This window comes from Phyllostomus discolor, chromosome 9, assembly GCF_004126475.2.
Source record: "Phyllostomus discolor isolate MPI-MPIP mPhyDis1 chromosome 9, mPhyDis1.pri.v3, whole genome shotgun sequence".
Classification (NCBI taxonomy): domain Eukaryota; kingdom Metazoa; phylum Chordata; class Mammalia; order Chiroptera; family Phyllostomidae; genus Phyllostomus; species Phyllostomus discolor.
In genome coordinates, this window is record NC_040911.2 from 49814053 (window position 1) to 49831527 (window position 17475).

At 43.8% G+C, this 17475-nt stretch overlaps 1 protein-coding gene across 1 annotated transcript in view; it reads left to right on the forward strand.

Annotated features, from left to right (window-relative positions):
• The window catches only part of APCDD1 (APC down-regulated 1), a 31553-nt gene that overhangs the window by 11943 nt on the left and 2135 nt on the right, over positions 1-17475 (forward strand). Inside the window, exons 2-4 of the mRNA XM_028523980.2 lie at positions 657-840; positions 2892-3423; positions 15863-16184. Coding sequence (XP_028379781.1) covers positions 657-840; positions 2892-3423; positions 15863-16184 — 1038 coding nt within the window. The remainder of the gene's footprint in view (positions 1-656; positions 841-2891; positions 3424-15862; positions 16185-17475) is intronic.

Here is a 17475-nt window from a genome sequence, read left to right on the forward strand (position 1 = left end):
CATGCCCTTCCCTCATTGTAGGGCAGGAATATGACCTGCACCCACTGAGAGAGCATCCGTTTGGAGATTGAGAAACCAGAAGGTTCATGACCCAGCGTAGCAGATGGGAACTACATGAAGGAGCAGATCAACAGTGGGGAGTCTTTTGAGCTATTCTCTGGGCTTTTCTCCATTCCATCAAAATTCCCTTTTCACTGAGGCTGTTGTCACTCTTTCCCTTCCTTACCTAAATGTGTCACTGCATATTTCACCCTTCCTGATAACCCCTCTCTTACTACTCCCTTAAGTCATATCTCCTCTTTGGTGGCTCTAGAATATGTCCATTTCTGTCCTTGACATTCTGTGTGACATTCATTTGTCTGTACTACACACCTCATTTAGCTGCATGGCCTTTTGCTATTTCATAATTGCATGAATTGGAGCTCAGTATTTGCCAGGAACTCGCCAGCTGACCTCACATAAGTCCATGTTTTTTATCACCATGGATCTCAGTTCTCTTACCTGGGAAATGATCTCCCAGGACACTTCCCACTTTGGACTGTGTGTTTCTGAAAGTGGAGGCAGTGATATAGCCTGGTGGGGTGGGGGTATGTGTGCATTTCCCACTTGCAGTGCTGTTACCCACATTTCTGCTGACTTCCACTGTTCTTTTTCAGGGCTGGGAGAGGGTTCGGCCCTCCTTCATCCAGATAGCAGATCACATCCTAGGTCCTTAGAGAAAAGTGCCTGGAGAGCATTCAAGGAATCACAGTGTCATCACATGCTCAAACATCTCCACAATGGTGCAAGGATCACTGTGCAGATGCCACCAGCAATTGAGGGCCACTGGGTGTCCACTGGGTAAGAGGGGCTCAGGAGGGACTGGGGAGCACACTTCTGTGGAAGGCCCTTCTTAGGGTCTCTTAGATGGATGTAGACTTTTTATAATATACAATGACTTAAGTGTTGTCTAAATTCTAAGAACCAAACAACACTTTGAAATTCTGGTTGGTAAAGAAACAGAGTTAAATACTGTAGAAATCTTAGCTAAAGCAGAGATGATATTGTACCACTGTTAGCCACAGGGTGTGAGTGAATAGGTCCTTGTTTACTGAACTCTGTGGGACCACTGCTGTATAAAAAGAAACCATTAGCAAGTGAAATTAGGAGTCTGTGTTTCCCCAACCCTGAAACATGATTTGCAAGTTTCTGATCATCTAAATATTCCAGCCATATTCTGGTAATTGAATATATGGCTTCAGGGTTCTAAGAGTAAGTTAAGAGGTTTTCAAGCTACCTTACTGGGCAAGCCGTAGTTCTTGGATTCTTTTCCAGGCTGTGGAGCTGAGATTTATCCCAGTTTGAGCTCTGGCTTATCTTCCATTAGAGCTTTTAAAAATAACCTAGAGGCAGACCTGCAGTTTTTCTCCTACCCATTAAATTGTTGAGAATTAACAAGGCTAACTCTGGGATCTGATCACTTCTCCCTTGCAGTGTCTGGGTACCTTGGGGAGGGATTAAATAAATACAGAGAAGAAGAAAAAGGAATTTTATAAAATGATGAAGACCCAGAGGTTTCTTTTCCATAAAAATGAGGTTTCTCAAAATAAATAAATCACAAATACTTACACTAAGAATCTTAATGTGATGTACTTTTAAGTAATTTATTATTTTATTTAACAAATACTTATTGAGCATACAAGTATTAACTGTGTGCTAAGCATTATTCTAGATTTTGTATTTATAACAGTAAACAAAACAAACATGGTCTTTGTCTTCAAGAGTTTTACAAAGAAGCACACAAAGAAGCACTATGATAAGGGAAAAAACAACAGCTGCTAAAAGAGAATACCAGGGGCCCTATTTTAGGGTGGGGTGATGCTATATATTATAGACCTGAGCAAACTTATAAGGCCAAAATTAATGAGATGAAAGTCCTGTAACTGAGACTAGGATCTAGCAAAAGGTATAGACAGACAAATTTTTTGCCCAATACATTGAAAGAGACTTCCATCATCAGTCTGGGGCGGGGGCTACGCTGCATGTCTGCAAATTGGTTACAATCAGAGCAGTGTGAGGAGCATGGCTAAGCTAAAGCCTGCTGAGCCGTTTGTGCTCTGTTGACCCAGGCCAAGTATTTCTGACCTAGGAATCTAGAATTTATCTAATGCCACAACAGAAAACATTTGGTTGTCAACAGCGCAAAACAAAAGGAACCCTTCTTATTGTTGTTATATTAGTTTAATTTTACTATTTGCCTCTTTATTTTTCTAGAGGGAAAATTGACTGGGTGAGAGGGTGAATTTCTGACCTTTAAGTGGCGCTTCCCCAAGACTACATTCCATTTTGGGAAGGTGGATATCTAGCATCTGCCTGCTCTAGACAAGGTCCACAAAACAGAAGTTGTAAGGAAATTAAGTCATTTCTGAACTCGCTTAGGGGAACTTCTTTTATAGGTCAGAAATATACTCTTTCCTTCTTCCTACCAGGAAGGAAGAAATTTCTCTGTAAGTTAGGCCCATGGGTGGAACTGTGGATAGCAGGTTTTGCTCTCCTGGTTTGTACATAAAGTGAATGAATGACTTTCTGGAGTAGAGCGATTAGGCTCATAGGCACTAGGGCTGGACCACTTTGGTTCATTGTCTGGCTCTGATGCTGGCTGGTTATATGACCATAGCCATGTTTCTTAATCTCTTGTGCCTCTGTTTCTCCATCTGTAAAATATGGACAATAGTAATAATACCTACCTCACTCACAGGTTATTGTGAGGATTCAGTGAACTGGTATCTATACATGGCTTAGAACAGTGTAAGCATATTATTATTATTACTGTAATTTCTTAACACTAGAATGAATCTCTTTCTCATGCCTTTGGGCATAAAAAAAGTCTTTCTTCCCCACTTCTTTTTCAGCTGTGAAGTGAGGTCAGGCCCAGAGTTCATCACAAGGTCTTATAGATTCTACCACAATAACACCTTCAAGGCCTATCAGTTCTATTATAGTGGCAACCGCTGTACAAGCCCCACCTACACACTCATCATCCGGGGCAAGATCCGCCTGCGCCAGGCCTCCTGGATCATCCGTGGGGGCACAGAAGCTGACTATCAGCTGCACAGTGTGCAGGTCATCTGCCACACGGAGGCGGTTGCTGAGAGACTCAGCCAGTTGGTGAACCGCACGTGCCCTGGCTTCATCCCTGCTGGAGGTGCCTGGGTGCAGGATGTGCCCTACGACCTATTGCAGGAGGAAGATGGCTGTGAGTGCACCAGGGCCGTGAACTTCGCAATGCATGAGCTGCAGCTGCTCCGGGTGGAGAAGCAGTACCTGCAGCACCACCTGGACCGCCTGGTGGAGGAGCTGTTCCTTGGTGACATCCATACTGATGCCTCTCAGAGGACATTCTACAGGCCATCCAGTTACCAGCCCCCACTGCAGAATGCGAAGGTACCCTGAAACTGACTGCCCTCAGGGCCCTGCAGCCTCCTTTTTGTGAAGTAAAATGAGGGACCTAAAGGCCTGTTGTGTCAATGGAGTCAAAGGGACCCCATGACAGAGAAGAGTTGAGTCATGAGGGAGGGACTGCTGGGAGGTGAAAGGATTCTCAGAGGACTTTGGGGGAGGAACATGTAGCCAGAGTCAGGAAACCTAGGTCAGCTACCAGCTTCCTCTGTGATTTGGGGCCTTGATTTTCTTATTTGATGTGGGTGGTTGGTTGGGGGTTGGTGGTATGGTAGGGTCTCAGGTGGTTGTCCTAGAAAATCCCTGAGGCTCCTTTCAACTCTAACACTCTAGGAACCTTGTCTGTGATTCTAACAGGAAAGCATGAAGGAAATACAGAGATGTTCTAACTACATGTGGGAAAGACAGACAAGCACGGCAGTGATGGCAGCCCTGGAGGAGGTGGGGCTGTCCCAGGGAAACTGTGACAGTGCTGTTTGCAAAGGGCTGTAGACCCCGTGAGGATTTCCCACCTACATTTCAGACTTCACAATGGCTTTCTGAGACAGATACCACCATTCTTATAGGCAGAAGAGGCAGTTAAGGTTCAAGGGATCAGCCTCCTGCCCAAGGTCACCTAATTAGTTTCAGTGGAACTTGAACTCAAACCTTCCTGCAGACCCCACACTTGACTTACATAAATGTAAAGTCACTGTAATCAGAAGAGAGGACAGAGAGGGGCAGGAAACAATTAAAACCTCACAATGTTCTTTTCTTAAATGATAGTCCAGTACTTATATTTGGAATTCACTAAGCATTTCCTTCCCATGGTCTCAGAATTCATGTCATCATGTAACGTGATCATTCCCACTCCAGAAGTGAGAGAAGCTCAACACATGGAGGGTGTGCAGGGTGCTGATCGTGGTCGGCTAGGGTGGCAGACAGTTTTCTCTAGAACAACAGTTCTAATTGCAGGGTACTATTTGATTTTGTTTGGCAGGTTATTCATTTTTTTTTACTCTTTTTTCTTCTTAGTTCTTTGAACTCATTCATGACTAGTGGAGTGATCACAGCATACTTCTCCTGCCAAAGACCACTCAGTGTTATCTTTTTAGTGGTGTTATTGTGAGCTTATGTAATGAAAGTCACCCTTATTATAATGGTGGGAAATCGGCCGAGGAAGCCCACGTGGTGGAAGCTGCTTCCTCCTGAGGCAGCTTGTCAGGGACAGTCTCCTGAGTGAGGTGAAGCTGACTGAGGGCCAAGGGCTTCAGGCCCAGAGCTCCTTGAGCTCTCCACACTCAGGTAGCTCAGATGCCACGAAGGGTACTTCCAATGGAGAATGGGAGCCAGGTCTACTATGTTGTGCCTCAGGAGTGCCAGAGGCACTAAGAAGGAAAAGGTGAGTTAGGGCAGTGTGCAAGAGAGCTTTGTTCATGCCCTCTTCCAGATGTCCTCTTGGGATAGGGGCTGGGAGGTCATGGGTGGGGGCTAAGCTGTGACCATTCCACACAGTGATGCAAAGGCATCGAGAGGGAGAATCTTCCACAGGGTGGTACCTGGTTGAGTGCCTGGGGGTTTTTTTGTAAAACAGAAGAGTAATGAGCTTCCAGTTCCATCATAAGACCTTTCCAGTTGGTAGCACTACCCAGAGTCTGTGTTGAATGTTGCAGCTAAATTACACTTTTGTTGAAGTCTTTGGTGTGTGATAACAGCAGAGGAAAGGAGATTTTCATACATACATTTTGTTTCCTCTGAGTATAGCCAGCCAACTTTTAAATTATTTCTGGTGATGGGAGGTAAGAATGTCATAAGTAAAAATGGCCCACAGATAATTCAGAAACTCATGCGAGCCAGGAACACTAGCCCCTGTCTCACCCTGAACCTTTGTGAAGATCAGCTAAGCCAGCAGAGTCCCTTTCATCCCTACTCACCCTGTAGGGGAGACACTAATGAGCAGCAAGACTGCCAGAACTCAGGGACAGTGAGGAAAGGGGCTGAGGAAAGAGGAAGGAGAAAGGAGGCTGCATTGCTCAAGGAGTAGGCACAGTGCAGCCCCAGAATTGCCTGGGCTGGAGTTGGGACCCCTCTTTCTAGCTGTGTGCCTGACCTTGGGCTGGTCATTTGTAAATACTCTGGTTCAGGTTCTGTTTCTTCACCTGCAGATACCTATGTAGGCTCTTTGATCTCAAGTGCTTTCTAGGACTCTAAAAAAAAGGTATTAATATGGCCATTTTGTTTTCTCATCCCTCTTTCTTCTCCCTTAAATTCACTGTGGCACTTCTGATGGCATGGCTCATCAGAAAGTCTAAAAGACAAAATCAATCTTCCTAAGACTTGTAGCTGCAGATGATACTGTCTTCCTCCCTCCTCTGGGTCTGAAGAAGAGAGTTCTCCTGGTCAGCATCCCTCACTAAATAGAGCCTAGTTTTGGGGAGAGGAAAGGCGTACAGTTGTGGCTCTGGGAAGAAAAATATACTGAAAGTGAGTTACTAACATTGGCATGGAGAATTAAGGATGAGAGTTGTAAGGCCAACCTTTTTAGAATTTTTATAAACAAAAAATGGTTGCAGAGTTTTGTGTTTTTTAAACATTGTCTCAATAAATTGGTGAGAATATGAACTTGGATATGGTAGCCAATCCTGGAGCCCAATTCTCTTGTCGTCAGTGGTGGGGCATAGTAGTATTACCTGACCTTTGGGAGTCTTAATTTTCCTTTTCTATAAAATGGTAAAAATAGAAGATTCGATTGGGTTCATGTGCAGAATGCTCTCTGCCTCTGGAAAGGGCCCCTCACCGAAGTTCCCTTCTCCCCTGGCCTGGAGTAAGTAACTGTTCTGGCTGTGTGGCTCCTAGAGGCATGAGAGTGACAGCTGACCAGGGCCATCAAAGTGTTTTATGGTGCCTGGCTAGAAAACCTGTCCTCCCCTTTCTTCTTCCCTCCTCTGATAAGGCAGTTGTGGGAACATTTACCCAGTTTTTTAAGAAGTAAACCCTTCAAACCCTAGGTTTGATTCCCTCATTCAAGAAATATTAAGGGTGGAAGGAACCTTGGGTCTTAGATATTATCCAAGATGTACTGTTAAGAAAAAAAAAAAAGGAAGGCATAGAATAGCATGAAAAGTATGATACCATTGTGTAAAATTAATCACAAAAGAAGAAGATAAGCTTACAAAGGTACATAGAAAATGTAATGATTGCTTCTGAGGAGGGAGACTAAATAACTGGGAGACAGACAGAATTTATCACTATATTTTTTGTACCTTTTGACATTTGTGCCATGATCTTAAATTACCTACATACAATCACTACCAAAATTAAAACACATCTTTCAAAGTTAGGACTCCAGGGCCCAGAGTGCTGCGGCCACAGATGGGGATGGCGGCAGGCCTGGGAGGAGGAGGATGCAGGCAGGCAGGCAGGCATCCAGAGCCCAGCATGTGCTGTCCACTGCTGGGGCTGCCAGCTGGGGAAGGGGGGTCCTTCGAAGACTAGGCCCTGAGGTCCGCCTGGCTCTGGGACCTGAAAGGGCTCGTTCTTCTCTTGTTGTCCCTGGCATTGTAGGTCTTGGCCTGCAGTGTGCAGCAGAGTCTTCAGGAAGTTTTTAAATCCTTCCCCAGGACAGCTATGAGAAGGAATAAATGGACTTGGCTTTTGGTGCTTTTCCAGATACCAAAAGCAAAGCCTCAGGTGCTCCCTGCCTGCTGGGTCTGCAGGAAGAAGAAGTGGGAAGTGGGAACTGGGAACGCATCAGGAAAGACCGCATGCCCCTACCCCTTTGAACTCCTTGCCTTCCCTAATTGCTGGTCCATTGAGACCTGGCTGAAAATTAGTTTAAATGCTAAATTGAGTTTGAAACCACTAGTCTCAACCCCTCTGGAAACGGGACACCATGTAAAAATAGAATCGTTAAATCATCTTGTTTTTCTAAGTTTTATACAGCTTTGCTGTGTGGTTCGGAGTCCTTTGGCAAATAAATTATGTTTGAAGAAAATCAGGTGTGCTGGGAGGATTCTCTCAGGATGAAATTGGCTACTCTTCATTAGAAAAAAAAATCAAGGCCACTTAAAATAACCCTGAGCGAAGATGCTTTGTTTGAATTGAGTTTAACATTTGGGCAGCCATTACCCTCTACCTAGATTCTTGTGCAGTTGAAGAGTTAGTGAGGTACATTTCTTCATGTGGTAGAATCAAAATGTAATTAAAAGCAAGTGATTGCTGGGGTCGATGGTAATGCCGAAGCCTCAGTATGAGACTCATCAGCAAATAGAATTGTTTTTTTCTCCAAAATCCTGCACTGATTTAGCCACAGGGTTGTAAATCAAAGGGTTTGTCAGAAGCTCCGACAACTTTCCCTAAGCTACTTATCTTAAATATTCCGCCCAGCACAGTACAGCAGTGGGACTGCACATCAGAGGGAGAAAAGCACCAAATGTTTTTAAGAGCAACTGGGCACTGTAAATGAAGAAGGAGTTACTTGTGCACTTTCTTGAATTTTGTAGAAACCTGTAGAGTCTAGACTGAATGAACAAGTATTTTTTTCTGAGGAATCTTGCCTTTCCAAGTCTTTTCAGAGTATTAGAAAAATATAGATTAACTCTGAGACTTTCTGATATCTGTGACATCAGAGGGTCTTTGGACCAGGTGACCCGTGGGCAGTGGACTTGTCAGCCCAACTCCAGGAGACAGATCTTTAGCAGAGAGGGTCTCTCCCTAGGCGTGTGCTTGGTGTGGCTCCCCGGTGGGAGGGTGAGTGGGTATCACAGGAGTAAGCACAGAAAGAGCCAGGTGCTCATAGAAGAAATCCTGTCCCTTCTCTTTCTGCTAGTGCAGGGAGACGAGAGGGCTTTGCCGAGATGAGGGGAGATGGAAGAGGTGGTAGAGGACTGAGAGGTTTAGGGACTCATGACCTAAAATGGTTTCAGATGTCTCACTAACGTTAAGGTTGATTTCTAAAGAAAATGGTGATCCTGCTTACTGGGGCCAGGTGTTTGAACTCCAAGGTTGCAAATGTTGCATACTATCTGAAATTGAGGTTGAATGATGGGATTTTGATGCTGAAAGGTCATGTGGACTTTTTATATCCACATAGGCCAGGTATGAAACATCACGTGATTGTTGCACTACACAGATGCAGTCTTATACTTTTATTGCAGAAACAGTTTCTTATGTGGCTTGACTCCACAGTATTTCAGCAGACCAACAGGTATGCAGGATTGCTTAATTTAAGGAATTAACAGACCAAGAAATACTTGTTGTCAGGGGCAATGCCAGTGGCAAACATTTCATCCCTTAAAACAGCAGTCCTCAACCTTTTTTGGCACCACGGACCATCTTGGGGCAGGGAGGGGAGGTGTTGGGCTAGCAAAGCTCACCTGTGGAGGATGGGTGGGGTGGGGGAAACAGGAGGCGGAGCTCGGGCTAGCTTTGCTTGCATCCTGACATGTACCAGGGGTTGGGGACCCTTGTCTTGAAAGGCAAGAAGGCTGAAGGACAGGGAAAGCCTGAGCAAGCAAGAAGTCAGCCATTCAGAGAGTTGATATTAAGTCCCTGCTGTGTGGAAGTACTGGCTCCACACTCTGGAGAGAGGATGAGGAAAAACAGGTCAAACTGGGGGGTCCACCGCACTTACAGCAAATTTAATTATTCAGATAAGTCTGCTTTAACTGTTTAAATCAACTTAATAGGAGAAGAAACAAACAAATAGAAACTAAATAAAAATTTTCTTCTGAAACGATTTTAAAGTCATTTCTATTAAAGAACCAGCTTATTGTGGTTCTTTTCATCTTAGCTGTTGAGTATATACGTAGTGCATATGCATAGGCATGGTGGAGGCAAAATGATCCACCATGTGTGGAACATTCTGTGATCATTTGTGTGATTTTCTGATGTCATAAAACAAGGAAGGCCTTTGTGAGCTACTGTCTTAGATTGTAAACTTAGAAAACCCATTTCTGGAAATGTAGTGTTGCTCTTCCAGACAGACTGCCTGTTTGCAGCAGTGGCCCCTTAAGCTACAGTTAGACAGACCCAACATGTATGGCCATGGCTCCTCACCCTGCTTCTTTCAGAGTGTGTAGTCATCATGATGCCTTTAGATAGTCAAAATGAGCCTGAGATCATAAATTCTCAAGATCAAAGATCTGAAAAGCACCCCAAGAGGCCCCTATCATCAGGCCAGTCAGCTATCATCATTTGTGATAAATGCTGCCTTACTGTAGTCATATTTTAAACTATCCAGTGATATTTTAAATCAGTCAGTCAGTTTAAAACCTTTACCATACCTATTGCATCCTTCTAGATGTCATGGGAAGTAAGACAGAGAGAACACATTGATTGGTCTTGGCCTTAAAGAACTTAACACGAAATGGAGAAAATCTGGAAAGGGTATAACTGTAGGAATACCTACAGTAGAAATTTAATCAAAGACATGGTGAATAGTAGTTGTAAAAAGTTGTCAGCATCGATCATTGGCTATGGCAATGGCTTCTTCCTGAGAAACATTAATGTGTTTTTTATCGCATGGAACAAACTCTATGAAAGAAACTTTTCATCATCTGTTCCCATTTCTCTTCCTCCTCAAACAAAATTTTAGCCCAAGAAATGTTTTATTCAGCCTGTTTCTCTAGTTCATCTATTCATAACAAGATCACGTCAAGTAATTTCTTCCATTCTGGGAAGATGCTGGAAACAAGTGGATACTGTCAGCAAATGACAAACCAACTCTTCAGAAATAAATATTGGCAGGAAACAGGAGAAAGCTGGAGAATCCCTATCAGTCATTAGCCAGAGAAAACCTTTTCCAGGGACTGGAATCCTTCATGGGGAAACATGTTCTTTGTAGGACCTCAACCTCAGAGGCAGCCAGAGGCCAGGAAGTAGTTCTCAGTAAGCCCCAAGACCAAATTATATTCCAGTTTCTACTTTTGGTTTATAAAGTTGCCTGAGCCACATTATTCTCTCTCTGTGCCTTGGTGAACTCATCTGTAAAGTGTACATGTGGTCTTTTTGGGAGGCAGTGCACTTGAACTTCCTCAGATTCAAATGCCCTGTCCATGCAAGCTGTGGTTATTTAATGTATTACCATGGCTCTGGACAGGAATCAGAAAGGAGAGTGGGCAAAACCCTACTCTTTACCTAGACCATTGCTCCCTTACAAAATTTAAGGTTGATTATTTCATTTTTAGAATAATTTTGATTTTTTTTCAAGAGATGAATTGTATAAGTCTCTTTTCTTTTCCTTCCCCCTTTGGAATTAAAGCTTTTTATAGTTGGTGTAAAGAATAGCGACAAGGAAACATGTTGTGCTTTAATCTTCACAGTTTTTGAGTATAGAAACTCTGACTTTAAAATAGGCCCTTCCTGAACTTCAGGGGAAGGGAGTGATATAGAAGCCCAATTGGAGAGCCTGGGAGAGGATGTCTTCTCAGATGAGAATCATTTGTTAGAACATGGTCCAAAAAAAAGAGTAAATTCATAAAGCAGGTGATATTTCATAGTACAAATTACTCTTCATGTTGAAAAACTCTTCCCTTTTATTAATCTTGAAAGGCTACTACTTAAGAATAGCATCTTGGAAAAGGAAAACACTAGATCAAATGCAATATATAGGCTTCAACTTCTGTTTCCCTTAGCTGTTCCTGTAGGTATTTTCATTTTCATTCAATCCAAGGAATTAAGAGCACAAATTAATTTTTTTAAATCTGTCTACAAAACAGAGCGGTGCCCCCTTATCCCACCATAGCTCAGCTGCCCCCTTGTTGATGGTGTCCACAGAGGGGCCAAAAGTGCACCCTCATTTATGATGTCTTTGGTTTCTTTATGCCAGTTATTTCAAAAAGTAAGTGGTCAACTAAAAAAAAATCCTGTTAAAAACTGACCAAGGGATTGAATATACATTTCTGCAAAGAAGATACACAAATAGTCCATAAGCACATTAAAAGATGTTCAACATTACTAATTATTAGGGAAATGTACACCAAGTGATACTTCCTTGGACCCACTAGATGCACTAGAATGGCTAGTAGAGAAAAAATAACTATTTTTGACCAGAATGTAGAAAAATGAAAACCCTGGCATGTTGCTGGTAGAAATGTAAAATGGTGCAGCTGCTATGGAAAACAGGATGGTGGTTCCTCAAAAAGCTGAACACAGAAGTACCATATGATCCAGCAGCACTACTCCTAGGTATAGATTCAAGGGCATTGAAAGCAGAGTTTGGAATAGATTGTATATCCATGCTCATAGTATTATTATTTACAATAGACAAAAAGTAAAAGCAACCCAAGCGTCCATCAACAGATGAATGAATAAACACAATGTGGTCTATCCATGCAGTGGAACACTATTCAGCCTTAAAAAGGAAGACAGTTCTGACGCATGCTACAACAAGGATGAACATTGAGGACATTATGCTAACTGAAATAAGCCAGTCACAGAAAGGACAAATACTGTACGATTCCAATTATATGAGCTACCTAGAGTAGTCAAAATCATAGGGACAGAGAGTGGAATGGTGGTGTCCGGGCTGGGTTGGGAGGAGGGAAGGGAAGTTACTGTTCCATGGATATTAAGTCTCAGTTTGGGAAGATGAAAAAGTTCTGGAGGTGGTGGTGGTTGCGTGACAGTGTGAACCATACTGTATGTATGGTTCAGTACCACTGAACCATACACATGAGATGGTTAAGATGGTAAGTTTTACATTATGTTTATTTTACCACAATAAACAAAAATGTAACTAGTTTAGGAATTTGGCAAAACCAATAACTAAGGGCCCCCTAGTCCCTCTCTAAATTCTCGCAGACACAACTAATGGATGGCAAGTTTTCCCAAAACTACCTGATCTGCTTTTCTCTGCTGAGAAACAGAAATGCTTCAGCTCAAGACCATCATTCACTGACTTGATCACAGTTCAGCCAGGTCCTCATCTCAGAGCTCAAGAGCCCTGGCCCATTTTGCTTAAAAGCACCATGTGAACCCCAGATGCTACTGTGCTGGGGGCAGCACCTTTCTAAAACAACCTTAGCCTGACAGCTGTGCCCACCTCCCTCACTGAGCCTGTTCCTTTTGTGATCTAAGAAGCTCCGGGGCAGTTTCTGAATTGATGTTGGTATTGGAAGAAATAGACATTCTTTTCAGGGATCGAGACTTATGCCTTCTTAGAATGGCCAGAAATGAAGTGGTCACAGTTGATGTTTTTAAAATTTTCAAATTACAGACAGCAAAGCAAGTTATGGGGAATGGGAGGAAGGGGAGGTGTCCATGCAAGCTTAAATAAACAGGCAGTTCACTTGGGCTGTTTAGGACCTGCTCAGTGGGCAGGTGGCAGAGCAGTAAGCAGGCCTGGCACCTGGGAGCTCCAGGTGGAGTAGTATGGATCTCTTGTGGGCGATTTGAAAGCCACCTGGCCTGTGCTCCTAGAGGGTCTTCTTTTTCCAAGGCCATCTCCTACAGAGTGCATCATCCTTGTTAACAGGCATCAACACCAGAATGGTGTTTTTGCCTGTTTATCCCTCCCTCCTGTCCATGAGATCCCAGATATTTGACTCTGAGCGCTGGGCTGGTTTTACTGAGACTATGTGGAACTGGGATAGGGAACAGGGGCCACAGGGACAGTTTAATAAAGGTGCTGATCATGACAGTGTTTGCTAGTAGTTAAGGGGCTGCCTCCTGGGTGCAGGAGCTAAGATGTTACAGATCAATCATATTAACTTCCCATCTCAGATTTAGAGTTATCAGAGTTCCCTTCCAGGTACAAAAAAAATTTGGGACTTTTACCTCCTGGTAGTTTACTAAGAAAATACTTGATGGTAAAATTACTGAATTTGGTGTTGCTTTCTTTTAACTAAATGTGTATCTCACTCAGCCTAATGTGCATTTGAAAGATAGTGGCACATGTAGTGTGGAACATGCCATTTATTTAGTCTTCCTCCTTACAGTGGTTTTGGATTCACTGAGTGGGAACCACCTTAATCTATCACTCATTTCTTTTAGCAGTTATGCAAGTAAGTATAACGATCCCCATTTTATATATGACGACATTGAAACATGAAGAGGTAAATAACCCTGGTTGCCCCAGGTCACCAGCTGCCAAGCAAGTCACTGCTGAAAGCCTGGGCTTGGGGACTGGCTCTCGGGGCCTGGCCGAAGCTGTGTCTTTCCAGGCAGTTAAGCACAGCTGTATGCAGACGTTCCTTCTCTGTTTCCTTACCATTGCTCTAGACAGCAGCTTGCTGTTGACCACAGGCTGCTGAGCAGCTTCTCCTGTGTGCCCCCAGAGCCCTTTTTAGGAAAGCACAAGGCCCAGGACTCAGGATGTGTTGGGACCCAGGACAGTGAGTCCCGTCTGTCCTCGCCTTCATCTCACACTGTGGTTGCCTGTTTGATCTCATCACCTACAAACAGTGTTAGTAAAGGAACCCTTCTGTCTCATGGAGTACAAATCTAAGCTCATCTGATAATGAAAACAGCAATGAGTGAGCAAGTGTTGAGCTCTCCGTGGAGGAGAATGTAGAGGACTGGCAGCAGGGAGGCCCTCTCCTCCACTGCTCTCCCACAGTCTGAGATGGTTGAGTGTTGAACTGAACAGCAGCCACAGCAACCTTACATTATTGATTCAGTGCTGGAGATGAAAAGGGCTTTGAGGTTTGGAACTCTGACTTTTAGAAACTAATCATGTGCCTGCCTGCCTGCCTGCCTGCATGCCCAGAGCACCCAACTGCCAGTAAGCTGCTGTACCACATGGGCCCCTGGACAGGGGAGCACAAGGGCTGGGGTCTGTGGGCCACTCACCTGAATGCTGAACCTCAACTGTCAACCCCCTACCACAGCATTGATCAGATTTGAGTTGTGCTTCTAGCACAGCCAGTGCCTGTTAGGCCAGCTGACTTTATAGCCCCCTGTGTGGGAGGGATTATAGCAGAGAGATAGGTGGTCCCCAGTTCCAGGTGAGGCAGGCCCTAGTATCTGTGACTTTGGTCAAACAGCTGGACAACAGCAGGTATGGTTATGAACCCAACTCTCCTGTCCTCTAGACTTCAGCTTTTTGTGTAATCTTTGAGCCCTCTGGGCCACCAGGATTTACATGGCTGACAGTGTCTGACCACCCTACTAATCGGCTTCTAGCCACAGACCTAAAGAGCCCTGTTCCAGGGTCTGTGTTAGTGTTACAAAGCAGACTCAACAAGAGGGTAGCTCCTGAGAGAGCCACAGCTATCTTGCACTTATTAAGTGGCTTAAAGCTATAAAGCAGGAAGCATAGTAAGAGCCTATAAACCTCCCAAACCCCGAGGCTTGCAGACACAAATGGATGGCAGGTGTGCTGCTGACTTCTGAGGCTCCACTCTTGCCTGCCTTTGGGCCGCCTCCTTCATGCACTTTACTAGACAGCTCCCTTTCTTATCCACAGCAATTGGATGTGTCCTTTTTAAAAAATGTTTGTGTCTCCCAGTTGTTTTTAATGAAAACAACCTAATTGTGATAAAATACACATAACAAAATTTACCATCTTAACCATTTTTGAAGTGGACAGTTTAGTGGTATTAAGTACATTCATATTATTATGCAACCATCATCCATCCACAGAACTTTTCATCTATGTCCACATGAACCTCTGTGCTCATTAGATGCTCACCCCCCTTTCTGCTGGCAGCCACCATTCTACTTCTTATCCCTATGAACTTGACCACTCTAGGCCCCTCATGTACGTGGAATCACACAGTATTTGTCCTTTTGTTTCTGGTTTATTTCATTTAGCACAACATCCTCAAGGTTTTTCCATGTTGTACATGGAAGAACAACACATGTCAGAATTTTCTTTTTAAGATTGGAGAGTATTTCACTGTATGAGTATAGCATATTTTGTTTATTCACCTGTCAATGTACATTGGGTTGTTTCCATGTGAATAATAGCAATGAACATGGGTGAAAAAACATCTCTTTGAGACCCTGGGTTCAACTCTGTTGGTTATAAATCAAAAGTGTAATTACTGGATTATGTAGTAATTCTTTTTCATAGCAGCTGCAACATTTTATATCCCCACCAGCAGTGTTTGCATAAGAGCTCCAATTTTTCCACATCCTTTTAACACTGTTATTTTCTGTTTCTTTTTTAATAGTAGCCATCCAAATGGGTATGAGGTGATAACAGTCCTTTTTTTGCAAGTGTCTAGCACACATGGTTTGAAAATGTAATACGATTCTAAAGAGAGTCCATATCTCTTTATGAAATATTTAGGTTAAGTGTCTAATGTTGACCAAACACATGCACACACACCCCATCTATGCAGTGGAGCAAGGCTGCAGGTGCTTCTTGGGTACCCAGGTCACAGGTGACAGTGCTCAGGTGCCTCGCCACCCGTGCCATGGCGGTCCCCATTTGCACAGCACGCGCACACTGCTCTGTCATGAAGCAAGATCTCTCCTTGTGTTTGTCTCATAACTGCAGAACCACGACCATGCCTGCATAGCCTGTCGAATCATCCACCGGTCGGATGAGCATCACCCTCCCCTCCTGCCCCCCAAGGCTGACCTCACTGTTGGCCTGCACGGTGAATGGGTGAGCCAGCGCTGTGAGGTGCGGCCCGAAGTCCTCTTCCTCACACGCCACTTCATCTTCCATGACAACAATAACACCTGGGAAGGGCATTATTACCACTACTCCGACCCTGTCTGCAAGCACCCCACCTTCACCATCTATGCCAAGGGCCGTTACAGCCGGGGTGTGCACTCCTCCAGGGTCATGGGAGGAACCGAGTTTGTGTTCAAAGGTAGGTCTCCTCCCTCAAACCCCAACATAACAGCCCAATGGGTGAGGGAGAGTGAGCAGTTTTGTGACTTTTGTTGAGGCAGAACCCAAGGGAAAGGGCCCCCTTTCTTCTGGAGGTGTTAGGGAAGATGATAGGGAACACTTTCTGCCCCAAGGTCATCATTTACAACAGCTTCTGAGCTCCAGTCTGCCAGCCAGGGCAGGCTGCTGAAACTGCAGGCTGTGGTGCTGGGAAGCCCACACCAACCACTGTGTGTGGTGTCAGATGTGGCCCATGAGTATGTGACTAGAAATGAAATCTCAAGTCTGTGTTTTTTTTTTTCTTATGTGCAGCTCATGGCATATTCTGAGCTACTTCTGTGATAATATCACACTGTGTGCATTGTGCTTTCTTTAGTGGGCAATAAAGAGCAGATGTTAGTTACACATCGGGGACTCAGAGCTGTCATTTCCACTGCTGGGTTTGTCCTAGCCAGGAAACTTGTCACATGCTTCTCAAAAGTGGGAGATTTAGGAAGCATGAGTGAGGAAAGTAAGGAATGAGATTATTTGGAAGGGAGGTCTTTTGGCCTCTATCTAGATTTTTTTTTAAGCTTGTACATGTTTGTAAGGTGGTGTCAGCCTTGCAAGGCAAAGAGGGACAGTATTGACACTGGGTATGACTGCTTTCAGGATAGCATTTCATGGTCCAGTCTGTTTAGTATGAAGTGTTGCTGGTAACCCAGATAAGTCCTTGGGTATCTTAACCCTCTTCTTAGGAAAGACAGAGTTGCTCCAAGAATAGACCTTTGATAGTTGTAGCTGAGATAATGGCCATATTTGTCTGATTTCACCCCAAACCTACCTTGTATACACAGACTGCAGTCTCCTGGGAGGGCCTTCAAAAGATATCCTCTATAAATGCTGGGGTTTGTATTTAATATAGTTACTCATGTTTCTTGCTTGCAGCCTAATTTATTTTAGTTGCCTGATTTATGGGCCAGTATTAATTTGCAAGACTTCTAGCTAGTATAGGTGTTTGATGCCACATCTATTTAAAAACCTTAAATTTGTTTCATAAAAATCAGAATTCCAGTTTTATTGAATATTTTTTCAATCCTGAAGAGTCAGTGTCACCCAAGACAATTGTGATCAGCTGCAATCTGGGCTCAGCATTCATATGCTAAATGTAGTAGGTTTTTCAGATCACACAAATTGGGAGTAATTATTATTCAGAGCAACATTGCTGACTTTTCTACTTCAGAATGCTTTTTTTTACTCAGGCTGCAGTTAGATGGATGTGTATCAGGGTT